A 27,288-nucleotide genomic window follows, 5' to 3' on the forward strand; every position below is an offset into this window, starting at 1 on the left:
AGGCGCATAATGTAAAAAAAAGATATTTTTATCGAAATTTGAAAAATATCAATTTAAAATCATTTAGTGGACAATAAAAGAACATCAATAAAAATGAAATCCAGGTTGAATAGGATTTAACAAACGTGATTGTTGATGTGAAGAAGGAAAATCGTCGGAATAGCGGTCGGGAAAAGAGGGCAAGAAAAACGCAACGTTTTCTGCATTCAGCGACGCTTAGAATAATTTGTATTCATCCTCTGGCTCTAAGAATACATAAACTTTACACAGTTGGATAAGATTGTTAAACATTTAAAAAAGAGTCTAAGAAAAACTTTTAAAAAATTTACAAAAATAGGAAAATTCTTTAACTCATTCTGTAGACGTCACATTTCTTATCAAAAAAGGGAAGGGGATAACATATCCTTAATTTACCACACATATTAAATTAATTAAAGAATAATTTAAACTACACAACAAAGACTTATTAAAGTAATAAGAGTCACACGAACGAAGTAATTTCGCTGATGTCCCAAATCCAACAATCTTAGTAATCCAACTGTGTAAAATTTATGTATTCTTAGAGCCTGAGGATGAATACAAATTATTCGAAGCGTCGCTGAATGCAGAAAACGTTACGTTTTTCTTGCCCTCTTTTCCCGAACGCTATTCCGACGATTTTCCTTCACGAAATCCAGGATATTTCATCATTTTCTCTACAATCTTGACCTAATCGTTTTTTTTTTTTTAAATACTTTTATATTTGAATGGGTTTTATTCAAAGGATGACTTCTCAACTAAGTTTCTGACCAATCAGTAATTTTGCATATTAAAAAACTTTACAAAATAATTTTTCCGTTAATGTGAAACAATTTTTTGATTTAAAGAATTTTAGTTAATTATTTAAAATCATTTTAACAAAGAAGAATCAACCTTTAGGTGTTTTTTCCATCATTTCCCCCCCCCTCTCCCCTATTTGGTTTTACAAATTCTTCTTCTTCTTTTTAAATTTCTCAGGGCCAGACGTCATTTCGACATCCACAGTCAGATTTTACAAATTCTTTACATTTTTGTATACTTTACATATTTTACATGTAAAATGTATAAATTTTATGTAAACAAATGCTCAAACTGATTTGCAGCTAACTTTGCTTCGCTAAAAAATCTTCGCGGTTCTACACTATTCATCAAATCTTCTAATTCTTTGCATTATTTCGCCTAATTTATTGATTTTCTTGCAATTTTTAATAGCAAAAAAAAATACAATTTCTTCAGATTTAATTTCTTAGAAGGCTTAGAAGGGAAATTTCTGAAAAATATCTTTGTAGAAAAAAAACATAGAAAACATAGAGGAAAAAAACATGAATGAAATAGCGTCACTTTCATGGACACACTAATAACATCATGGCGGCTATTGAGAAATTGCAATTTGCTTGAGGAAAAATCCGCATTTTCCCATTAATTTTCCCAAAAATCAAAGCGTGAGGGAACAAAAGATTTTCCCCGAGTCCCCGTGCGTGTGGTGTGTGTGAAAATAGTGGTGAAGAGTGGTGGGAAAAGGGTGAAAAAGGCACGAAAAGTTGGCATCTGACATTTAATCGTTCGGGGTGGCGGCGTCGCTTCCTTTCTGGGGCGAAACATAAGGAAGGGCTCGTGCGCCTGAGAAAAACATCCGGGTGAGAATGTTCCGGTGGGGTGTGTAAAATGTGGTCAACGCGAAATGTCGAATTCAGTTTTTACGGACTTTTCGGCACAGAGTAGAAACGACAGTAGTTTGGTTATTGTGCGAAATAAGGATGGAGTTGTTTCCGTAGATTCAGCAGCCCTTCGTAGTTATTTGAGTATGTAAAATGTGACTTCCGGAAGGATTAAAAGGAGGGAATTTTATGTTGTTGTTTTGTTTTTTTTACGTAGAGAATGAATCTGGGAATACGTCTGTGAGCGTTATTCGTGTGGCATCCCCAACGCCAAGCTTGAAGGAGGAACTGGAGGAAGAGGAGCAGGAGCTACATGCAAATCCGGATAATGATGATATGGACGGTGATTTGACGAGAAAGGATGTAGACCCGGAAGCACCGCATGTTAGAGTCACTGTTGAAGATTTCTATTCGCCGGATGAGGCCAAAAGGCTCAGATCTGAAATCCTTCGTAAGTTTCCTTCTTGGAAATGAGTTTAAATCTCAAAATTAGTGGGCGATGGATCGATTTTTTGTTTGTGTAGCGCCCGACTCACTATCCAGCGAATATTAACCTACTCATCACGGAAAGAAAAATTTGTTAGAAATTTGCACAAGTTTGTAAAATTTGATCAAATGTAGTTAAATTTCTAAAAATATATCATTGTTGATAACTTTTGGTCATTTTTAACCACAAATGTGTATAAATTCACGAATTTATCTCATTTTAACTACATTTTGCTGAAAAGTTGTTATAGGTTACTAAGAAAAAGAGAATCAGCGCGCTAATCTTCTCAAAACAGCATTTAACTACGCCGCACGTCAAAAGTTGTTATAAAATTGTATTTTACGCTGAATACCGATTTTTGAAAGCAAATATTCTCATTTTTTAAGTGGATAATTTCCATGAAATGGTTACCAAAAACTACCCACAAAATTGTGTAAAGGAGACGACCGGGACAAAAACAGTCAAGTTGTATAAATTCTTATCAGCAGGGAGAAATTGGCAATTGAACATTTTTCACTGACTTTTTGCCCCATCTCCCCTAGAATTTATCGAGATGTGTGTTAGTAAATCCAAGATCTATTCTACAGAAGGAAATGGGCAAAGAATGTAAGATCCATACGAATGGCATATCGTCCTATTTAGTTGAAATCTGTCACTAATTTATTACTTTTTCGGAAAAACCAAAGAATGTAGCCATTATCCTTAATAAATATTATTTTAATACATATTTAAAAAAAAATAGAATTATAATTAAAAAAAATACTTTTCTGAAAAATTATATCAATTTGATAATTTTAATAAGAGAATAATTTCTGCCAAATTCATGATCTTTCACATCGGCAGCGCCATAAAAATAGCAAAAAAACTTATAAAGAGACTTTTTTTTAACTTTTAATTTGGCTTTTTTTTTCAATAATTTATATTTTGTATGAGAAAAATTGTCCCAATTGTCCAATTATTTTTTTAAAATTTCATTTCTTGAAGAAAAAATCATTAAGTCTTTTTGCAAAAATATTTTAACGGTGAGAAATTACATAAAAGTTTACCAAAATAACACAAATTTATTCATGAAACCCAAATGTACGTTGAAATACAGAGAGGGTAAAAGGAGATGAAAATTTGGTTATCCGAACCAACATTTGTAGATAAATGCAATTTTTAACAACAAACGATATCTACATTTGACCAAATTTTAACAACTTTTTAGTGAGAACCTCATTTCAACTACATTTTGTTGAAATTTACATGGAAGCAAAGCAGCAGCAGTAACAACATTTAACAACATTTTAACAAATTTTTCTTTCCGTGAGTGAGTACCCTTAGATTGGCGGTAACTGTAACGGGTGCCCACCCTTCGGCAACGGCTTCTGCCTCTAGGTTACAAACCCTCAAGTAGGCGAGAGAGAATATGAGAATCCACAAGAGAATGTAGGAGAGCACTGAGAGAGTAATTAGATGAGAGAATGGCAAAGAGTGCTGATGAGTGTAGAGTAGAGACCGAAGTCGATGGACTTTTCGTCGACGACGACTTGATGCAAAGTTTGCATCGACATCGACGACTAAGTCGAGTTAGTCAGTCGAGCATAAGTCGACGACGACTCAACGACTTAGTCGACTTATAGAGGAAAATTACAGAAAATTTTTTTATACAGATATGCTACAAGCATAAAGTTTGTAGTTAAATTTTTTTTTTTTAGTATTATCGCCACCAAATCGTGTTTTCTTATCAACTTTCCATAAAATATTGAACATTAAATATTTTTTGAAGCTACATTTTTTACGTTTTCAATAATATCATTTTTTAAATTAATCTTCTATTAAATTACGAGGTAAATTGTCGCTTCGCTCCAATTTACCTCGCCCCGCTTCGCGGGGATTTGTTGCGCTTCGCGCAAATTTTAGAGGAAAAAAAATTGTGATGGTTTGATTGAGGCCACTTATAAATCCCGAAAAAAAAATTGCAAAGAGAAGAAATCATTTTCATACAACAATTTAGGCGCCAAATTCAAAAATTTGCAAAAACTGCATGAAATCTCTATGGGGGCTACCTGAAGGGGAGCTTTGGGGGGAAAATGAATACGGCCATCTGAAACCGCCTGTTATAAGGGGCATCTGTACCAAATTTCATCGCGATCGGATAAACGGTGTGGATTTGTATAGAAAAGTCGGAACGACGATTACCAACAAACAGGCCTTTCTTTATTATATAGATAAAGGAACATGAAGGCATGAAACTTTCAATATTCGACCTAGGACCTTAGGTCCTGAAGATATTTTACAAGGAGTACCAACCCCACCACCAATGGAGTCTCACCAATGGAGTCGTCAAAAAAGTCAAACGTTAAAAATATTTAGAATATTCTCTAAATAAGTATACATAGAGGGTGAAATTCACTACTAAGTCGGGCTTAAAAATTTAAGTCGGTCTTAAGGTTTTAAATCAGTTTTTTAACAAATTCTTAAAAATTTTAAGACCAACTTAAAAATTTTAAGTCAAACTTAAAAAAAAACTGACTTAAAACCTTAAGACCGACTTAAATTTTTAAGCCCAACTGAGTAGTGAATTTTACTTAGAGTTATTTAACCCCTTAAGAACCAAGGACAAATCGGACGTTTTCGTCCTACACTTGTTTGTGAAAATGTCCAATTCTGGCTAGTTAATTTTTATTTCTTTGTTCCACCCACTGGATTCCTTATGATTCATAAGGAGTTAATCCTTAAAGGTATTACCCTTTTACCCTTAGTAAAGTCTTTACATACATAGCTAGAATCAAACTGGCCAAAAAGCTGAATTATGAAAATTTACTGAAAATCCATTAATTAGGGTGAAATTCCCTGAGTCAGGTTTAAGTTTTTAAAGTCAGTATATTCAGTTTTTAATCAAAATTATTAGGTTCATAAGCTACATATGATTGAATTTTTAAGGTCAGCATTTTTACGTAAGATTTAGGTTTTTTAAAGTCAGTCGCAAGGTTTTTAGGTAAAAAAAAAGTTTTTTGAGTTAGAATTGAGTTTTTTATAACAGATTTACTTTTAGTGAATTTCACCTTGAATTTCTTAAGATTGCAGAAATCAGTCTAATTGTATTGCGAAACATTTACTTTAAAAAGATAAACTTGTGTTAATTATAAAGAATCGGAGTTGTACTAAAAATAATTAAAATAATATTGAATTTTGATTGCTGTATTTCTAACTACCTTGAATAACTAGCGCTCAATTAAATATTATTTTAACACATTTAGAGTGAAACTCCAGTTCAAATATTTTACAGAAGTTGTAACGTTTCTTTGTTAAAAAAAGGATTTTAAGAAAGATTGTTTCTTCGTCAACTGTTACGCGTTTGGCATTAACTTTTTATAAAGTATTTTCTCTTCAAAGTGTACTTTGCGCTTAAAATTAACTTATTATAAAAAAGTTTTTTTTAGAAGTAAATTGTATTTTTAAATCATGAGATATTTTGAGATTTTTCATAAATTAAAAAACTAAAAATGATCAAATTATTATTATTTTTTGAGTACTAGTCGACTTTGAGTCGACTTGAGATCGACTACGACGACTTACGACTAGTCGACAAAATTGATCAACGACGACGACTCAAGAAAATCCATCGACTAGTCACTAGTCGCGACTTCAACTCGACTAACTTCGGTCTCTAGTGTAGAGAGTGTTAATCGAAGCTCAGCCTTTTGCGGGAATGGCTGTGCGTGGAAAGTGCTCTGTAGTTTAGACTGTGGACGAGGGTGGAGGTTACTAGAGGAGTTGACCAAAGCCTGCTGATTCATTGCGCTGAGAATTGTCCGGAAGAAGCTTTAAAATGGTTTTTCTTTTGCAGAATATGCTGGCATGAGTTCGCATTTATTGCTGGACATTGACAATGAGGAGCGCGTTAAGAGTATCCACAATGATCATTGCTACACCCCATTGACTTCTCCAAGTCAACGGAATCCACCTTCTCGTGCCACAACACCACCCACTGTCCAACCACCCGCAAAAGAGGTACGGAAAGCGGCGGAGAGTGAGCCCGTGGATGCGGGAAAAGCCGAAGAATCCGACCAGGAGGGAGGACAATCAGACGCAGCGACTGAGAGTACATTCAGTGAGAGTGATTTTAGTGTGAGTGAGAGTGAGAACGATCGCGATAGTGATCTGGACTATACGGTTAACGATCGTGGGACACGTCGGGGGAAGAATAAGAAGAATCGCGGGGGTGCAAAAGGTGCCAGTGCACGTGGTCGTGTCACCCGGAAGCAGCGGCAGCAGAGTTTCTCCTTTGAAGTTGACCCAGCTGAAGGATTTGAGGAGGAAGAGCCACGAAGTGAATCAGGTGGAAAGAAGAAGCCCAAAGCGCCGAAAACACCAAAACCAACACCCATTAAGGTGCAGAAGAAACGCGAAGAGTTGCCAAAGGAGGAATCCCCAAAGGCGGAAGTTGTTCAGCAGCCGAAGGTTCAACCACAGCTGGTGGTGAAGAAGGATAAGAAGCCACCAGCACATGTGGAGGCTCTCTTCACCGACATGACATCCCTCTTCTCCACACCGGACATCATAAAGAAGGTATCAAGTGAGGCGGCAGCAAAGGTAGAACCCCCACCGCTTGTCTACACAACCACGACAAAAACTTACGGGCCGAAGAAGGAGATCGCCCTGGAGACTGATAGGGATCAGCTTGAGCTGATTGATTCGATTGTGAAGCAAGAACTCGAGGCGAGGGCCCCCATTGACAGCACAACGCAACAAATGGCCGAAGATATTCCGAGTATTGTGAAGATGCTGGAGAATCCGGATACAGCGCTCAATCCGGAACTCCTCAGTGATGTCATTGGCTTGAATACGAGTCAAGTGGCAACAAGTACAGCCGCCACACCCGCCCAGGCAGCCAACACCGCGGAACTTGATCTCCTTGAGGGTCTAACGTCCGAGGATGGGCTTCCGGATGAATTGCTGCAGCATGTGGCGGAATTGGTGGAGAATAAGAATCTCCAGGAGGTGATTGATAAGCAAGTTTTGGGTGTACAGACCACGCTGGGTACGGCAGTCACCACGACGCCTCCTGTGAGCTCCAGCACGCCAAAGATGGAGGAGAAGGAGAGCCCATTTGTGAAGTTGGCGAAGCAGAAGCAAATGGCCAAGGAGGCGGCGGCCAGTATAATGTCAATGAATCGCAAGGAACCCATAACGATTGTCCGGAGTGATGGGCGGGTGATCACCCTTCCGCCCATTGAGGCGCCAACCACAAGGGGGGCAAAGAGGCGGGCGCAGAGTACGGCATCCACCTCCAATACGTCCGTTGCGTCATCCCCAACGTCGACGCCGCAGCACAAAGCACAGCGGGATGCCGATGTGGTGCCGTCGCTCAAGAGGAGCACCTCAAAGGGCACCGACAAGGAGGCATCAAAGTCCAGCAGTCGCAGGACCAGCGCCACCCCTTCCTTGGCGGAATCCGAGGAGAATATGGATTCCGATGCCAGCTGGAATTCCGAAGATGATCCGGATAGGTATGTGTGGAATCTCTAATTTATTATTCTGTTGTTTTCCTTGTTCTTTAAGTTTTTTTTTGTACCTTTAATGGAATCTTTCTGGAGAAGAAATTGTGATTTTATGTTTATATTTTATTTTGTTATTAAATGAAAGAAGAAAAAAATTCCTTTTCAACAATTTTGGGTTAGAGTCTTTATTTTCTTTTCTTTTTCTCGTAATTTGAGGTGGTTTTGTTGTCTTATTTCCTTGTGTGGAGTGGATCCTTGTGGAAATTATTGTCCTCTGGTTCAGGGAAGCAGGGGCGTAGCGAGGGGGGGGGGTTTGGGGGTTATAACCCCCCCCCCCCCTCGAGCCAAATTAACTCAAGAACAGTTTGACCAAGTATCAGAAAAATCGCTAAAATTTTCGATTTTGGGATCGTTTTTTCTCATTTTCTTTTTTCTTAATATCAATAAATGTCTAAAAGAAAAAAAAAACAAGAATTTAGAGCTACCAAAATACTATTAATAGCCACAAAAATTTTCATTTTCTGATTCACTGATCAGAAAATTTTGTTTTTTTTTTTTTTTGCTAAAATTCACTCAAAATCCATTTGATATTGGATGAAATTCATTAGTCAGACAGACTTAAGTTTTCTCAAGAAATACTTAGATTTTCATAAGATTTTTTTAAAAGTTTTCTTAAGAATGTGTTAAGTTTTCAAAAGATTTCTTACGAATCCTTAAGAAAAAACTTAAGATCGTAAGAAAAATTTAAGATTTTGAAGCTTTCTTAAACGAAACTTAAGATTTCTTAAGTAAATCGAGCAAAATGCATTTTTCGATGACATTTTCTGATCGTCTTGAGGCATTGAAATTCGTAAAAATCATCACAAATATGCATTTTCCAAAATTTACTTAAAAATCTAAAGTTTCGTTTAAGAAAACTTAAGATTTCTTAGGAAAAAATTAAGATTCTTTAGATTTTTCTTACCCGATTTTTCTTTCTTAGATTTTTGGGAATTTTTCGCCTTTGGTAATAAAATTTTAATTTTTTGACATTTAGAGTACTGATCGCACGCTGAGAATCTGTCATTTTGTAGGTTATTAGTTGTAGAATTTAATGGTACAAAAGGATTTGAGATTGATGCTGTCAGTAAAAAAGCGCAGTCCAACTTCATTTTTTACGGGAACTTTTTAACGATTGTGTAATGTTGTGTTTGAGGTAGCTTCGGATCGCAGTCAAAAATAATACATTTTAATAATAATAATTCATTTTTTACCAAAGAATTCCATACAAAAATTGAGTCGCGTACACGGCTTGTTCTTACCAAATTTTAAGCCAACTTAAAGAATCTTAAGAAAACTTTTAAAAAAAATTAACAAAACTGAAGTCTTTCTTTAGGAATCTTAAGACTGTCTGACTAGTGAATTTCACCCATTTTGAGTAAAATTCTCTACTAAGTCAGTCTTACGATTTCTTAAGATTCTTCAAGTTTTCTATAAAAAAAACTTGAAATTTTTAAAGATATTCTTAGGCGAAACTTAAGATATTTTAATTCAGTTTGAATCGAGCGATATGCATGTTTTTCGATGATTTTTACTAATTTAGATGCCTGAAAACAATCCGGAAAAGTCTTCGTAAAATATGAATTTGAACCGAATCAGCCTGATTAAAGAAATTCTAAGTTTCGATTGTGAAAATTAAGGAAATTCTATATTTCCATTAAAAAAAATTCAAATTTTTCTTAAGAAAACTTGAGAAATTCTTTTAAAAAAAAAGTTTTTAAAGAAAATTTATGAAATTCTTAGAGATCTTAAGATAGTATGACTAATGAATTTCACCCAATGATCGGTATACTGTGAGAACATTTTGTTCTTACAAAAAGTGAAATCAAAACCTAGGTTTGTAACCATTTTGGTTATTATGGATCTTGAAGGAGTTCAACAGCCGTACAATAAAATATGAAGAAAAAGAATTTTATACCCCCCCCCCCGTCGTACAATTTCAAAAGTAAAAACCCCCCCTAAAATTTGGCTCTGGCTACGCCCCTGCAGGGAAGGGGGCTACAGATGAGGTGAAAGAAGGAACTTCAGGAAATTCCTTAAGAAATCCAGGAAATTATGGGCAAGAGGGGAGTTTATCTGGGTGAAATTATTCGGAAATATTCGGTTGATTTGCCAAAGAAATCAAAATTTTAGTTATTTTGTTCCTAAAACGATTCAAATTGAAAAGCAAAAGCCTTAAAAATATTTAATTTAAAGCAAAAAGGAGTAAGTTTTAGCGGAAAAGTAGTAAATTCAAACGTAAAAAAGAGACTAAATTCCAACTAAAAAATCATTTCGGATTTTAGTCCTAAAAAGGCGCAGATTTACGAATAAAAAAGCTTTAAGTGCTCAATTCAAGCCTTTAAAAAACTAAATTCAAGCTTAAAAAAAAGTAATAAATTCAAGCCGAAAAATTAGTAAATTCAAGCAGAAATGTTGGCTCCCTAGCGGTAAATTTTGAAACTTCCTATGTATAGATAATTGTAGACCTTCTTGAGATCTTTTATTCAAAACCGGTTTGGTTCTAATCGGTTTGGTTAGGAGTTACGTCCGATTTTCAATAAAATTCTTTATTGGCTAAACCGCTTGTCCGATTTTTGGAAATTATGTATCGTTGAAAAGGTCTTAAAAGCTGAGATATAGCGAAAACAAAATTGAAAAAAAATTCAAAATGGCGGATGCAGGGGAGGGGGGGTGAATTTGATATCATAGTTAGACGATTTCCAGTCAATAATTTAACTTTGCCGTTGATTGCAAGTCTCTATTTATTATCGTTCTCTTGTAATTTAACTTTAAACTACGGCCGGACGGATCCTTATTCGTGCTCTTACTAAGTTTGAGCCCGATCCGATTTAGAATGGACGCAGAATCTGTGCTTTTCTTTTCTTCAAAAGAATCACAGCTAAAAAGTTATTTGGTTTTCAGTCCTAAAAAAGGGCTGAGATGTAGAAGCAAAAGCATAAAAAATATTCAATTCAAACGGAAAAGTAGTAAATTCAAACCGAGAAGTAGTAAATTTAAGCCCAAAACTGCTTAATTTGAGCGTAAAAAAAATAATTCAAACCTAAAAAAGACTTAATTCAAATAGAAAAAATGTTATAAGGTCCTAAAGAAACAAAGATTGAGAAGAAAAACATATTTGATTCAAGTTTGAAAAAGGTCTAAATTCCAACCGAAAGTAGTAAATTCAAGCCTAAATCAGCCTACTTAATTTGTTTTTGGTGTTTATTCGGTTTTTAGCAAAGGAATTTTTACGTGAATGAAAATATTCAAATCTTCGGAAATATTCGGAAGATTCGTAAAAAAAAACCTAAATATTCGACGGATAAACCCCCCTCGATTTTAAGGGCTTTCTGTTTTAATTTTCATTCAACGGAGTACTGGTTTAGAACTTCCAGAAAACTATCTTCATTCTCCTTCGCTCTACAGAGCTCAATTTTTATTCCACTTGATAGATTAGCGCTCTAGAAACCCTTTGAGACTAGATTCTTCGCTCTTTCACTTTCGAAAACCCGGTGGGATTCAATCGTCCACTTTTCGTGGTTTAATCAGACGTATCCTTTCGCTTTTAGGGTATTCTTTTACCTAAAGAATAGCTAAGTATTCTTCGAGGGAGGATAGCCATTACAATTACCCAGATATCGATCAATTTAAGGTCAATTTAGGACTTTAACTTCAAGAGCAGATTAACATTTTGGTGGAATTTGCTTTTGAGGTTTCAATTAAGGAAAATTCAATGTTTCTTCATAGGAAAAAAAAAGAACAAACTAAGATTCGAACCCACGTTCATTTGAGTATGAAGAATGTGTTTTCTAACTATCCCAAAAAGACAAGTACAAAGAAATTAAAAACGTTTAAATTTTATTGATTTTTCTTAATTAAAATTTCTTCTCCAACTTCAGATTCCTTAAAAAAGAAATAGTTTTCTTTCAAAATTCATTTAGAAATAATTTTAGTTAAAAGAAAAACATAATTGTCCTTGCTTTGCAGACTTTGGTGCATTTGCAAGCAGCCGCACAACAATCGCTTCATGATTTGCTGCGACGCGTGTGAAGATTGGTTCCACGGGAAGTGTGTCAACATAACAAAGGCAATGGGGCAGCAAATGGAGGAGCAGGGAATCGAATGGAGATGCCCGAATTGCTTGAAAAAAGGTCCAGCAGCAAAGGTTTGTCTTTGATTTCCATTAAATGAAAGAAAACAAATTCAAAGCACATCAAACCAGAAGTCCATTCGCAAACTTATCTTTTTGTGGGTTTTTTGAGTTTCTTTTTGGGGGGAATTTAGTTTTTATTTTTTTTAGAATTAACATTTAGGAGTCAAATTCCTCGAAAGCTTACTAACTTCCGGGAATTCTCTTGAACTTTTGCTTTAAACAAATTCACAACGAATGGGCTTCTGGGAATGATTAATAAAGGATGGGGTGTGTTGTGTGAAAAAAATGACAATGAGAGTGAATTAGAGAGGATTAATGTACTAAAAAACATGCTTTATACGTAGAAAAATAATTTATTAATTTATGAATGAATCGTGTTTTAGCAAAAAAATAAATAAATAATAAGAAAATCGTATTTATAATTGTAAAATATTAGTAAATTTGTAGCATAAACGTACAGAGGTATTCAAATAACGTTGTCCCAAGGAAATTAAATTGAAGAAAACAAGAAAAATGTAAAAAAAATCTTTTTAAAGTTTATCTGGAGTATTTACTAAAATTTCCATTGGAATTTCTTACGAAATTCTTATTGGTTCTCTGTGGAAAATCCAAGGAGATTAATTTCATAATTTTTTAAGGTCTGAGGAGTTTTTTTAAGGGGGGGTTTTTTAAAACTTGGTTTTCAAGTGTTGGTCACATTTAAAGACTTATTTTTGAAGAGTAAGAAAATCACTTTCCGCCATCTTGTGATTTTCCTCAAAACATAAAGGTATGTTATTCTCAGGATCTACTGGATGGATTTTGATGGGGTAAAAAGCAAATGAAAGAGGAAGCATTAGCGAAGAATGTACCGAAAGGGATTTTTGAATTTCCACTCTGGGGCTGAGAAAAATGGAAAAAAGCAAAAATATATGAACCGAAGTCACTTTTTTCCATTTTGCTCAGCCCCAGAATGGAAATTCAAAAATCCCTTCCGGTACATTCTTCGCTAATGCTTCCTCTTTCATTTGCTTTTTACCCCATCAAAATCCATCTAGTAGATCATGAGTTAAACCTATTTTTGTGTTTTGAGGAAAATCTCAAGATGGCGTCCAATCTAAGATGGCGGAAAATTATTTTTTTACTTTTAAAAAATTAGGCTTCAAATGTAACCAACATCGAAAAACCAAGTTTAAGTAAAACCCCAAGAAAAATGAAAACATTAAAAATATGTCAATTCCAACAATTTGCCCAAAGAATTCCCCTTAAGTTCTAAATTGTTTTTGTTAATGCTCAAAATCAAGATGGACGTCAAATTAATGCTTTTATCGAGGCTCCACTCCGATAGAAAGCATTAGCCAATCAAAACGCATTGCCTGAATATATTGGCCAATCAGAGATCGTCTTTCCACCACTGATTCTTCTTCTTATTCATTTATATTTCAATGAATATTCGTAATTTGAGAAATTTGAGAATTTTTATGTGAAATATGATGAGAGTTAAAAAATGATTTTTTTGCAAATGAAAGAATTAAAATATTTTAAATTATTTATTTAATAAAAAAAATGATTTTTTTAAACCTCAATGGGACAGTTATTTTGAATGTTTCTGTGTTTTTCTTGAAATACTAAATCTGATGAAAAAATTTCCTCAAAATTTATTAAAAAAAAAATTTACAAACATCAGTTAGATAAAGTATTAAATATAACAAAAATACATAAAATATAAAAAATAAAAAAAATCTATAAAAAAGCAAGAAAGAAAGAAATTATTAACAATTTATTAAAGAGAAAGAAAATTGTTCAAAAAAGCGTGTTTAAATGTCTCAATTGTGATATTAAATTTAATCTTAGTGATGGAGAGAGAAAGAGAGGGGAGAAACTTATGAGAAACTGCGGATGAATGAAGCCAAATAAAGATTTTATTATTTACCAAAAAAAAAATGCCAATGAAAAATTGCGGAAAATGTGGAATTTTTTGTCTCAATAATTCATTTCTTTCTGGATTTTCTGCGCATACAGAGAAAATTATGTTATATTGCATTGATAATTTGAGCAAAAATTCATCTTCAGTTTCTCCCTCATTTTCTCTCTTTCTTTCTCACACACACACAAACACACAAACATTTCCTATCATTTCCTAAAAGAAAAGAAAAAAGAATATTTTGCTTAGAAAATTTATTTAATTTCTCAATTTTGTTGCTTTTGAAAATTAATTTATTTCTTTAATTTATTTATTTTTCTTCTCTGTCGTGGCGAATTTTCTTTGCGTGGCGGCAGAAGGGCGGCTCCTCAGCATCTGATGATGCTTCCTCAGCTCAATCACCAACATCTTCCTCCACAAGTACACTGCTGAGTTGTATTGTGTGCAAGAAACCATCACGTCCCAATTCAATCTACTGCAGTGATGATTGCATACGGAAGCACGCGATGGTGACAACAAAGAGCAGTGGGGCGGCAAAGGAGGCCCCATCGAAGCCCCCCGCGGCTCCGGGGGGTGCCACGAAGAAGGTTGGGGTGCTTAAGAATAAATTTGATCGTGTTATTGTCTACAATAAAGTCACAGGGAAGTGTCTCAGTGGCGAATCAGCGCCAACATTAACAAATCTCAAGCATTGGCTGTCTGAGAATCCAAACTATGAGGTTGTACAGCCGGGAAGTGCTATCGGGCAGGCATTTAAGGTAAGTTTTTCTTTTTTCAAATTTGTTTCTAATTATTATTCTTTTTTGATTTTAAAGAAAATTCCAATAGTTTGACCTTAAAGGAAGCCTTAAATATGGATTTTTATGACTTAAATTTGATTTGGTTTGGTATTTTGAAAGCCTTGGCGCTTAAAAATATTTTAAAAATAAAAGAAGTGATAAAAAAAGAAATTTTTAAATTGATTTTTAAAATTTTTGATGCATAGAAAATATTAAAACATATTGAAATATTAAATATTAAAGAAAACTTTTTGGAAAAAAAATTTTTAAGGCAGTTTAATTTTTTTTTAGAATAGTATTCTGATATACTATTGATTTTTCCATGTAAAGTCAGTGGGTGAAGTTTATTAGTCAGACAGTCTTAAGATTTCTTAAGATCCTTTAAGTTTTTTTTAAAGATTATTTTAAATTCCTTAAGAACTTCTCAATTTTTCTTAAGCAAAATTAAACATTTCTTAAGAATTTTAAAATTTTCTTAAAAATCTGTTAAGTTTTCTTAAGCGAAAGTTAAGATTTCTTTAGTCAGTTAGATTTTTTCTGTTCAACTTTGGGCTTCTAAAGTACATTGAAGAAAAATTAAGTTTCTTAAGAAAACTTAATAAATCCTATGAAAATTTAAAGAAATCCTTAAAAACTATTTTAAAAACTAGAAAACTAGAACCAGAAATTAACAAGTTTTATTTAAACAATTTTCTGTTTTAAAATAATGTCTGATATATGACTGATTTAGACGTAGTCAGGCAATTGATCAATTTTTAAATGAATATTTTTCCGTCTGAAAATGTGTCCGATATCTGACTGATTTCTACTAGAAAACTCATTTAATTTATCATTGTTTAAATAAACAATTTTCTGTCTTAAATACCATCTGATGCCTGACTGATTTAGACGAGAAAAATAAGGGGAATTATCAAGTTTTCATTAAAGAATTTTCTGCTTTTAAATAATGCCTGATATCTTGCTGATTTCGACGAGAAAAATCTGGCATTTGATCAATTATTAATTGAATAATTTTTTGCCTGATGCCTTATTGGTTTCGACGAATGAAATCAAGGAAATAATCAGAGAAAAATCAGGCAATTTATCAATTAAAAAATTTATAATTTTCCGCTTTAAGCGAGGTCTCTTGGGCAAATTGTTGGAATTGACATATTTGTAATGTTTTCACTTTTCTTAAACCTAGTTTTCCGATGTTAGTTACATTTGTAGCCTAATTATTGATGTGTAAGAAAATCACTTTTCGCCATCTTAGGTATGACGCCATTTTGTGTTTTTCCGACATTTCCACAGAACTGCCTAAAACACAAAGGTAGGTTTTTCTCAGGATCTACTGGATGGATTTTGACGGGGTAAAAAGCAAATGAAAGAGGAAGCATTAGCAAAAAATGTACCGGAAGGGATTTTTGAATTTCCATTCTGGGGCTGAAAAAAGTAGAAAAATTTGACTTTAGTCAGATATTTTTGAAGTTTTTCAATTTTTCTCAGCCCCAGAATGGAAATTCAAAAATCCCTTCCGGTACATTCTTCGCTAATGCTTCATCTTTCATTAGCTTTTTACCCCATCAAAATCCATCCAGTAGATCCTGCTACCTTTGTGTTTTGATGAAAATTTCAAGATGGCGTTGCACCTAAGATGGCGAAAATTGATTTTTTTACTCTTCAATAGTTAGGCTACGTAACCAACATCGGAAAACCAAGTTTTAGAAAAACCCCAAGAAAAATGACAACATTTAATATCATCAGCTCTCAAAAGAGACCCCCCTTAAAACAATGGGTGAAATTCACCATTCAGACAGTCTTAAGAAATCTTACGAATTCTTAAGATTTCTTAAGATTTCTTAAGTTTTCTTAAGTTTTCTTAAGAAAAACTTAAGATTTCTTTTTAAAAAACTTAAGATTTCTTAAGAAAAGTTAAGAAAACTTAAGATTTCTTAAGTCATACTGAATTTTAGGCAAAATGTAATATTTTTTGATGATTATTAACATTTTCGATGTCTTAACACCATCAAGAGCACTTTTTTTTAAACTTAAGAAATAGAAAATTGTACTTACTTATGAATTTAAAACAAAGAAAATGCATTTTTGAGTGTACAAAGAAGCTGTCATCAGAGAATGATGATTTGCTTAAAGCAAACCTTGAATTTGTCTTGAAAAGTAACATTTTAGCTATGATTCTTTCTTTAAAGAAACACAGCTTCTCTGTACACTCAAAAATGCATTTTCTTTGTTTTAAATTGATAAGTAAGTACAATTTTCTATTTCTTAAGTTTAAAAAAAAAGGCTATTGATGGTCTTAAGACATCGAAAATGTTAAAGATCATCAAAAAATATTACATTTTGCCTAAAATTCAGTATGACTTAAGAAATTTTAACTTTTCGTAACTTTTCTTAAAAAATCTTAACTTTTCTTAAAAAAATCTTAAGTTTTTCTTAAGAAATCTTAACTTTTCTTAAGAAATCTTAAGTTTTTCTTAAGAAAACTTAAGAAGTCTTAAGAATTCATAAGATTTCTTAAGACTGTCTGAATGGTGAATTTCACACAATGTCTGATATCTGACTGATTTCGACGAAAGAAATCAAACAGTTTTTATTAGATTCAAAATATTTTTAAAAATTAGGGAATCTTTAATGAAAAATCCCTAAATCTTTAAATAAATAAATTTCCAATGAATATTATTCTATCTAAAATTGAAAATGAATCCTAAAAAAAAATTCCTTTAGGCTAAACAAGCCCAATTAACGAGCATTTCAAAGCAAATGGCCCTCAAGAGGCAGCAACAGATGGAAAAGGAGTCGGCGCAGGGCAAAGAAAAGGTTCAGACGCAGCTCAAAGTGATGTCGAATAAGCAAATTGTCGTGATGCATCCGAGTGGGCAGAAATTGACGGCGGAGGGAAAGTCCTCGCCGAAGGTGCCAAAAGCATCGCCGCAGGCATCAACATCGGGTGGGCAGAAGGTGTCGCTGAAACAAACCCAATTGCCCGTGACAAAGACCAAAAAATCCCCAGCAGCTGCTGATGGGGCGAAATCCTCTCCGCGTGGGGAGCCTGAGCCGATTCGTGTTAATGTCCGGCGGACGCTTAAGGAGCAACTTACATCGCGCATTGCTGACGCGACTGAGGTTCAGGGGAAGCTCACAGCGGAGGAGGTGGCAAAGTTTGCGACTGATGTTGAGTATGAGATGTTTATGTTGTTCAATAAGGACACAGGAACGAAGTATCGGGCAAAGTATCGTTCGTTGATGTTTAACATTAAAGACAGGAAGAATATGTCGCTGTTGGAGAAGATTTGTGAGAAATTCATCACACCTGGGCAGCTGGTGCGAATGGCACCGGAAGAATTGGCGAGTCAGGAGTTGGCGCAATGGCGTGAGAATGAGAATAAGCATCAATTGGAGATGATAAAGAAGTCCGAATTGGATTTGTTGGCATGTGCAAAGAATTACGTGCTGAAGACGCACAAAGGGGAGGAAGTTATTGAAGGGCGTATCAGTGAGCGGGTGTCGCTGGATCCATCAATTGCCGTTGAGGATGTCGTGTCGGTGCTCAATAATTCCACCGTGACGAGTAGTAGTGAACCCGAAGGAGCCAAAGAGAAGGGAAAGAGTGAGAAGGGGGGGAAGGATGCTGCGGTGTCGAGTAGTAAGAGTGGCGGACATTCGAGTAGTAGCAAGAAGAAGGATCGTGATCGTCGCAGTCGTAGCCGGGATCGGCATGATTCACGCGGGAAGTCGTCAAAGCACAAAAGGAAACGCAGCAGGGAACGACGGAGTCGAAGCAGGGACAAGGAGGAGCGACATCGGGAGGCAAAACGTGAGAAGGATCGTGAAAAGGGTGGGAGAGATCGCGATAGGAGTCGTGATAAGAAGAGTGTTTCATCGAGCACAAAGAAGGTGTCGGAGGATAAGAAAGTCCCGCAGAAGGAGGTGAAGCCTGCTGGGAGTGAGAAGAAGCAGGAAGAATCGTACAATCTCATTGATAAAATTCTCAAAGCTTCGGAGATTATTGATAAGACCGCAACGGTGGTGGATGAGGGGAAGAAGGAGGCCAAAGAAGTTAAGGAACAGGCAAAAGGGGACAAGCAGGTGTCTGAATCCCAAATCCCCGAACCGCCGAAGAAGTCAATGAGTGTTGAAAGTGATCAGGAGCCATCTAGTACAATTACAATCCCAACTCCACCCGAGACAACGTACGACAATGAAGAGGAGGAACAGCAGGAGTACACAGCGACCCCATCAATTTGGACAGGAAGCATAAATATGGTTGATGTGGCAACATTCCAAATCTCAGCATTTAGCGTGAGTGGGGAATGTGAGGCAATTGGGAAGGAACTCCCACCGGCGCTGGACATTGTGGGGCGTATAAGTCCGGAAACAGTGTGGGAGTACATAAGTAAGATCAAGAAGAGTGGCAACAAAGAGATTCTCATTTTGCAATTTAAAGCTGAGACTGAATCGGAGCAGACAAAGTATTTTGCTCTGTACACATACCTTGATTCCCGGAAACGTCTGGGGGTCGTGAAGACAGCCTCGACATCCATTAAAGATTTCTACATTTCACCCCTTGCTGCGCATAAATCCCTCCCGTCGGTTCTGCTGCCAATAAAAGGGGTTGGATTTGAGGATAATCGCCCTGATCTACTCCTGGGGATTCTTGTGATGATCAAAAGTGGCGTAAAGCGCGTCTCAACAACACTCGTGTCGTCAAAGGTAAAGAATTTTCACCAAAAAAAAAAGTTTCCTTAAAGTGAAAGGAGTTTATGCACCGACCATGTAAAAACTTCCTCTTTCACAGAACAACTTTGACCCATTTCATCTTGTAGAGCATTAAAAGAAATTGAAAAATTGCGAGAGAAACTCCCCAATATCAATTGGGATCACAGAGAAAAATGCAAAAAAGATTGCCAAAAAATGCGAAATATTTTGCAGTTAGAATGTTCTTTATAGGACAAGAAAATTAATATGTTTTCTAACCTCAACCTCAAAATAATTAAAATGACACGTGTAGTCCCAATTTTTTCAGGAACGGCTCAGAATTTGATTCTGATTGATTTCCCGTTGAAATTGGGGTATTACAGGTTGAGCTTTCTGAGCATTTTCCCATTTTCCCGTTTTCGGGAAAACTTTGGAGCTCTGTTCCGGAAAATTGGGGGGTTTTCCCTGACCAAATATGATTTCCTCAGATTCTGCATGCGTTCTAGAATCGTTGTGAGGTAGTATCATTGCATTCTGAGGTGTTTTTCATGCGGAAAACTCACCTGGAAAAAGTGATGTTTTTCACCTTTTTTGACCACAAAAAATGCACTTTTTTCACATCGCACTGCCCTTCAGCTGATTTTTATGCACTTATTACACATATTTCTTTAATATAAAAGCATAAAATGCACTAAAAACATAACACTACAGCATAAATTCTTTGAAAATAATGTCACAAAAAACATAAATTTGTCAACTTGAAATTATTTTTGTGGCCACTCGTGGCGCCACCTGTTCAATTTTATTCAAATTCTTGGAAAAATATATAGGAAAATGAAAATGGGAAAATGCTCAGAAAGCTCAACCTGTATGACCCCAATTTCAACGGAAAATTGATCAGGATCAAATTTTAAGCCGATCCCGAGAAAAATTGGATCTACATATATCCTAGTTTAATTATTTCGAGGTAAATTTTTAAATCAGCTGTACTATGTGGAAGGCGTGGCGAAACGCCGAAAGCTTTGGGAAAGGTTTCTTTTCTTTTAAACCCGCATTCCCTATTGACGCCCCCGGAAGGAGAAAATTACTCCTAAAGAACATTCTACAACAATTCCGTCAAAAATTCATTATATTTTGCAGTTACTGATTTAAACACGCGAAAGACCTTTTTGTCTATTTTCTCAATTTATTTTCGTGAGCGACGTTTCGAGGGCGTGGGTTTCCCTCTTCTTCGGGCCTACATAAATATGTTTACAGAACATTATCAGAAGCGGATACACAGAATTGTATTGACGTTATTTTCCCGCCATTTCATTGTAAGAATTTCTGTTTATTATTTATTGTGGGTTCTGTTTCTGATAATGTTCTGTAAACATATTTATGTAGGCCCGAAGAAGAGGGAAACCCACGCCCTCGAAACGTCGCTCACGAAAATAAATTGAGAAAATAGAAAGAAGATCTTTCCTGTGTTTCAATAAGTATATTCATCACTCGACCGAACTCTCAACATTTTGCAGTTTTTGTCCCTCTGAAAATGTTTCAAAATTATTTTGTAGACTTGTCGCGTATTTTCCGCGGAGGTTTTTCTTTTTCAAATTAACAATAAAAAATTATTACAAGATAGGCGAACCTGGGGTAAAATGGTGAATTTTTGGGAGATAATTTTTCATGAGTTCCGTGGAAATATTTGAGATTTCCCATGAGAACATCTTATAGGAAATTTTCCGGGTTACAACTTTGTCTCAGACGATTTCTCTCTATCTCAACGGGAAAATGCAATTTTAGGCCATTTTCCAAACCCTGGCACTTTCACCATTTTGCCCCAACCTTGGGGTAAAATGGTGAATTGCGTTTCTTTGTTCCCTAATATTAATTTAATGAAATTATTTTAGCAAGACACTAAAATATCTATTGAGAATGAGAGATTTGTGTACCAGTTAAAACTTAAAAATACAAAAAATGTAAAAAAACGTTAAATTTAAGAAATTGCCTTTTTTATTTTTTTAGTTTATAAAAATTGATAATAGTTAGTGATCACACATCCTAAATTGTATATAATTGTATTTTTTCAAAAATTTAAAAAGTTTTTTTTTTTTTAAAAAAAAACACCTAATTGACCATTTTGCCCCAAGGGGTACTTTTTACTATCAGGAAAACTCGAATTTTTTTTTGGAAAATTCAGATTAGATTCGTGTTTAGCAATAGTTACTCTATCTAAAAATGCATTTGGATCAATAAAATTGCAGAGAATTTTGCCAAAACTGAATTTGTAGTTGAGAGGTCAGAGTAACTTTGAGGTTAGAAAAATTTGTTTTTCAAATAAAATGCAAAATATTGGATCAATTATTATGAAACTTTTTAGGCTTAGGCAAGGGTATGAAGTGCAACTACTGGCAAAATTAGACAGATTAGTAGCAACTACTTTTTGAGATATTAATTTATATTTCTTTTTTCAAATTCACTACTTTACCCCAGTTACAACTAATTGATACTTTTAATGATTATGCAAAATTAATGTGGAAAAGATGAAATCTTCCCCGGAAAATGTGCGATAAGTCTACAAAAAAAGTTTGAAAGAGTTTTTAGAGGGACAAAAACTGCAAATGGCGTCGCAATATTTTAGTTTTTTTGGCAATCTTTTTTTTTGCATTTTTCTCTGTGGTCCCAGTGGATATTACGGACATTCTCTCGCGATTTTTCTATTTCTTTTAATTCTCTACAAAATGAGATGGGTCAAAATTGTTCTGTGAAAGAGGAATTTTTTGCATGGAAAGTGCATGAACTCCTTTGACGAATCTTTCATTTACTTTTAACAGCATGCAAAGAGAGCTGCATTGGCAAGTGTGGCGCCAAAAGGAAGTATAGAGAGTCATACACCACCAACGAGTCCCAAATCTCAAATTAGTCTCAAAACGAAGGGATTGCAGGATTCCCGGAAGAAGTTGATGATGATGATGCCAAAGCAGGGAAGTAAAGAAAAAATCCCAGCTAAAGTTGCAACAGTTGCAGCACCTTCAAAAGGTACGTTAAGTTTTAAATTCCCAATACTGCGTTCATATAAAATATTTTAGCCCAGTGGCTAAGTGTCTCCTTTCACATCCTTTGTGTCTCGGGATCGAATACGGAGCTGAACTTTTTTCTAAAACCTTTTTTCGTGTTTCTCTTGCAATTTCTCGCAGGTTTTGAACATTTTCGTTCTACATTGTAGATAAAATTTCGTGAATTTATTATTTTTTGCTTTATGGGTAGTTGTGAAATTATTTTGTTGCTTTTTGTCTCAATGAAATTGCCACTGGTCTTTAGTTTTTCTTCTCCTTCTCATTTCTTAAGGTGAAAAGAAGTGAAAATTGTGATTCATCGTCTTAATGTTGGTTTTGTGGTTTTGTAGGTCAATCCCCCAATAAAGGAGGGGAGATGAACAAAGAGAAAAGTTTTGCACACAAAATGTAAAAAAAAAGATCAAAAAATTGCAATTCAAGGATTTTAATAGTCTCAAAAATCTTGTTTTATTTGTTAAAATATTTTGTTTCTTTGCTTTTTTACACGTTGGTTTTTTTCATTAATTAATTTTTATCTTGAACGGTATATTATGCTTATTTTGACGGACAATTTAGGAGGAATAAATTAAAGAAAGGTTTTGGAGCTTTAAAAAAATGATTTATGGGGGACGATTTAATAAATTATTCATGTTAATTTGAAAGAAAAAAAAAATGGAGAAAAATGTAAATAAATCCCACATATTTATTTATTTTGTTTGGACGATGAAAAATACAGGAAATTGGGAGTTCTAATTTAAATAACTAGTTGCAGATAAAAATTGTTTCAATTTATTAGTTGGTTGTGTTGGTTTTATCGTATTTCTGTGCGGTCAAAACATTAATAAAAAATGCAACTTGCTGTTTAATTGCAATAGGAGAAATATTTCTTTAATGAAGGGGTTTACTAATCTGATAATTTGAGAGGAATTTAATCAATTTTAATGATGAAAATAATTGATTTATTATGAAAAAGGGGGAATTACATGTAGAGAAGGTAAAAAAAAAAGATTAATTCCAGGACTCGAACCGAAGACCTTTGTGGTGTTAAATCGTGTGTTAACAAATTGATCAAAAAGACAGGCAAAAGTGATTCAAATGTCGTTTAAATCTTAACCGAACTTTCTCAATTTCTTTTTAAAATCTTTATAATTTTAAACAAGCAAGGAAATTTTGCAAAAGAATTTGATCTGGAGTGAAATTTTCTGTTGATAAACCCATTTTGAATGCAAGAAAAAAAACGAGAAATTCTCTTTTAGATGATTTTATGCAGAATATTTAATTCTCTATCAATCAGGTTTGCAGACACACCTCTCTGTCCTCTCTGTCTATTCCTGATTAGATATCTTGTTTAGTCTGAAAGGAAATACTATTTTCATTGAAGAAAATTCTCAGAGGGGTGTTAATAAAATTCATAAAGAAGTCTTTTACAAAAAATCGAAAGAAGATTTTTAAAAGAATCTGTTAAAAACCTTTAAAACGCCATATCTCGAGAACTGTTTCATAGATTTTCGATTTTGAGCTATCGTTGGAAAGGTCTTAACCTCAACTATAACATATTAAAATGTGAAGTAAATTAATAAGAGCATTTTCGAAATATTCGAGTTCGAAATTTTCGAAAATTATGATTTGACTTTAGCGCCTTTCGCGGTCATTTCTCGAACTTGCAATGTTCTAGACATTTGTAGGGCTTCACGAAATCTCTTATTTGCGCTTGAATTGATCAAAATCGGACTTGTAGAACCCGAGATATGACATATGGCATGATATATGGTAGTGGCGTTTTCAAGATATTCATCGAAAACTCATCGAAAATTTGTTTTTTTTAATTCTGGCCCCCTATTGGTCACTTTTGAAACTTCAGATGTTTTAGAGAGTTGTAGGGTTTGTTGAGAGCTTTTATTTGAGCCCGGGTTGATCAAAATCGGTCAAGCCGTTTTCGAGTTATGATCGATTTTCGATGAAAAATTGTGGCGGCCATATTTACTAAACGGCTTGACCGATTTTCGAAAATGAGGTATCGTTGGAAAGCTCTTGATGGCCCCTACAACATGTCAAAATTTCAGGCCTTTACCTATAATAGGGCCTGAGATATGGGCAAAACAAAATTTGCTCATCCCAAGTTGGAGCCCGATCTGACGACTTTCGATTTTGCTCGGTACACTAAAGCTGTGTCTGAAAGAAATACAGCTAAAATATAAAAATAAATCACAAAGAATCCTCTTAAGGACTCCGAAGGACACGCTAAATAATAAAAAGGACCTTCTAAAGAAAAAAAAAGTAAAATTCCCAATTTTCCTTTGACTCTTCAGTTGAATCAAATCCCGATGATGATGAACCTTATTCACCTGGTGGGAGTGACGATGACATACCGATGCTACCGTCGAGTACATCAACTGTAGCACCAGCTGCAATCGCCGCACTCGATCCGGATGACATTCAGCGGAAGATGGAGGAGTTGAATCGGCAAATTGGGGCGAAAAAGATGGAAATTGCGGGAATTCTCAATAAGGGGCAGGATACAATTGTAAGAGTCCTTTTGCCCTCTTTTGATGAATGAAAATTAGATTAAAGGGGGAATTTTCTTTTAATTTTCAGAGCGATGAACCTTATTCCCCATCGGGTCCTGTTACCCCTCCAGCAATCCCCGCAATTCCCGCTGCAATTCCATCTCTTGCAAACATTTCAATTCCATCGAATTTGTCGGAGATTCTTGCGAGTATTAAGAATGTTTCGGGGCCAACAACAGCAGGCAGCGGCGGCACAAAGGGGATTGATTCAATTGATCCCGCCGAGGAGGAGGAAGATGAGGAATACACACCAATTGCACCGTCGAGTATTTCAGGGACTTTCCAGGGGGTTGATTACAAGCCAACAGGGTATAAACCAACTCTTGCCGCTGCTGCCACAACAACGGACAGTTCGGGTCCGAGTAAGTTGGCTCAACTGTCGGAGGAGGAACTTCTCAGTATGGTGCCCGATGATGCAATCCTTGAGGATATCAAAGCATCAAAAGCCGATGAAGCTGCCGCCACGGAGGCACCCAAAGATGACCCAACGTATGAGCCGGCTGCTAAAAAATCCAAATGGGATGAAAAGGAGAAATCAACGGAACCTCCTCCGCCGGGACTTGAAGATGAATATGAGCCAGAGTAAGTTTAATTGAAAATTTACTTATATTAAAAAAAGAAGAAATAAAAATAAAATGAAATTTAAGAAAAATTTCCCAAAAAAAAAAAGTTGCCACGATTCGTTGCATTTAACAAGTGGAAAAGTTTTCTTTATTAATCAAACATGTGGGATGAATGGAAATTTCCACAAGTGAGAAAAATAAATTTTCATCTCATGAAAACTCTGAGAAAATTTATGAAGAAGGTGTGAGAAAGATAAGAGAAGAAAACCAAAAATTTCTTTAATCTTATCGTCCCAAATTTAACGTGAAATAAAAAAAAAAGAATTAGTTTCTAATTTTATCTTGCTAAAATAAACATTTAAATAAAATAATATTAAAAATAGAAGAAGAAAAAAACTAAAATAAAATAAGGAAAGCAAGTAGTTCTTATCATATTGGTAATGTGAATGGAGAATATTGTGGGCGTTGAATGGAAAGAAAAAGAAAAAAAGCATGAAAATTTCTCTTTAGAAAATTAACAATTTAAAGAAATAAATAAATGAAAATTGTACTGAAATCTTTTTTATTTTAAAACAAAAAACATTCCCTTTATGAACCTCCGGGCAGAGTTAGCTTCCGGAATTGGCAGGGAAGCAAGAAAGAAAGAAAAAAAAACGGAGCGCATAAAGGCAGCTTCCAGAGAGCGTGAGCGCAATTTTTAATGAAATAAAAAAGTGAATGTGTAGCCGATTAGAACTCGTTTTGCGTTTGCACGTTAAATCTTACGCCACCGACTCTCCTCTCGTATAAACAGAGTACTTTTTGAGCTACAACAAATAATTGTGGTAAAGAGTTCCTGGTTGGACGGCATTTTCGTGAAACGGGGCTCGGATCTGGGAGAACCCCGAGCGATATTAATCAACGGGTGCCCCGAATTGTTTGATTTTAATCCGGGTTTGACGTTCAACCCGTGCACTGATTTAGAGTTGAAAAGACCCAAGAAATGGGATTCTAGATGAGAGATTGTTCCACGTTGTGAGTAACAGAGCCGGATAGAATGCAGAAAATTCTTTTCCAGGAAGATGAAATGTTCAAAAACAAATCTTTAGAGATTTTAGGGAATGAAGATGGAGCCAGAAAATGCGGAAAGAGTTAAGAATTTACGAATTTACAGAGATAAACTTAATGTTAAGGCTTGAAGTTTTCAAATTTTTATAAACAAAATTGAATTTTCAGGAACAGAGTTTTAATTTTCATAAAATAAAAAAAATTGATTTGCGTAATTTTACATTAAGATCCAGAAATATTTCAGCACTGAAATAGGTAATTCTGACACTAAGTCCGACATAATCTGTTGCATTTAAAACTGTTCTAAAAGCACCCAAAAATGCATAAATTCATGGTGGAATTCACTACTCAGTAGGGCTTAAAAATTTAAGTCGGTTTTAATGTTTTAAGTCAGTTTTTTTTAAAGTCTGACTTGAAATTTCTAAGTCCGACTAAAAATTTGTAATTAAAAACTTAAAACCTTAAGAACGACTTAAATTTTTAAGCCCGACTGAGTAGTGAATTCCACCCATCGTCTGTTACCTTAAGCTTGCTAGATTAAGCTTTGCGTAAAAAACAAAAGTTTCCTTTAAGAAATTCAGAATTAGGTCTAGCTTAAAAAATTTAGGTCTTGTGAAAAGAAAAACCTTAGTTTGGTTTAAAAAACCTTAAATTGAAATTTAACTTTCAGTCACTGAAAGTTAATATTCAAAGCCCCAAATTTTAGGCCTCCAACACTGAAAGTTAGTAAGTAAACTATTAAAGTTTAAAAACTGAAATTAATAATTAGGAATCTTTGCAAAAAAAAATTAAATTCTCAATTATAAGATTCTTAATTTTATAATTTACATTTCAGTTTTTAAATTTCAATAGTTCACTTGATAATTTTCAGTGTTT

General features: G+C 34.7%; 1 protein-coding gene across 1 annotated transcript; it reads left to right on the top strand.

Moving 5' to 3' along the window:
• The first annotated feature begins 1,359 nt into the window (after window positions 1-1,359).
• LOC129791781 (death-inducer obliterator 1) lies at window positions 1,360-25,921 on the top strand. The gene is made up of 9 exons (XM_055830267.1): window positions 1,360-1,820; window positions 1,894-2,127; window positions 5,996-7,658; window positions 11,658-11,835; window positions 14,083-14,484; window positions 17,227-19,212; window positions 22,014-22,218; window positions 24,545-24,759; window positions 24,831-25,921. Exons 1-9 carry the CDS (start codon window positions 1,700-1,702, stop codon window positions 25,386-25,388), a joined length of 5,562 nt encoding a protein of 1,853 aa, XP_055686242.1. The 5' UTR covers window positions 1,360-1,699; the 3' UTR covers window positions 25,389-25,921.
• Window positions 25,922-27,288: the final 1,367 nt, after the last annotated feature.

The sequence above is a fragment of the Lutzomyia longipalpis genome, chromosome 3, assembly GCF_024334085.1.
Source record: "Lutzomyia longipalpis isolate SR_M1_2022 chromosome 3, ASM2433408v1".
Taxonomy (NCBI): domain Eukaryota; kingdom Metazoa; phylum Arthropoda; class Insecta; order Diptera; family Psychodidae; genus Lutzomyia; species Lutzomyia longipalpis.

Excerpts from the sequence above, each read along its gene's own strand:
- LOC129791781 (XM_055830267.1), top strand. The coding sequence starts at position 1,700 with ATGTCGAATTCAGTTTTTACGGACTTTTCGGCACAGAGTAGAAACGAC. Across the intron at positions 11,836-14,082 it reads AAAAAGGTCCAGCAGCAAAG|AAGGGCGGCTCCTCAGCATC; the intron begins GTTTGTCTTTGA and ends GCGTGGCGGCAG. Across the intron at positions 14,485-17,226 it reads CTATCGGGCAGGCATTTAAG|GCTAAACAAGCCCAATTAAC; the intron begins GTAAGTTTTTCT and ends AAATTCCTTTAG.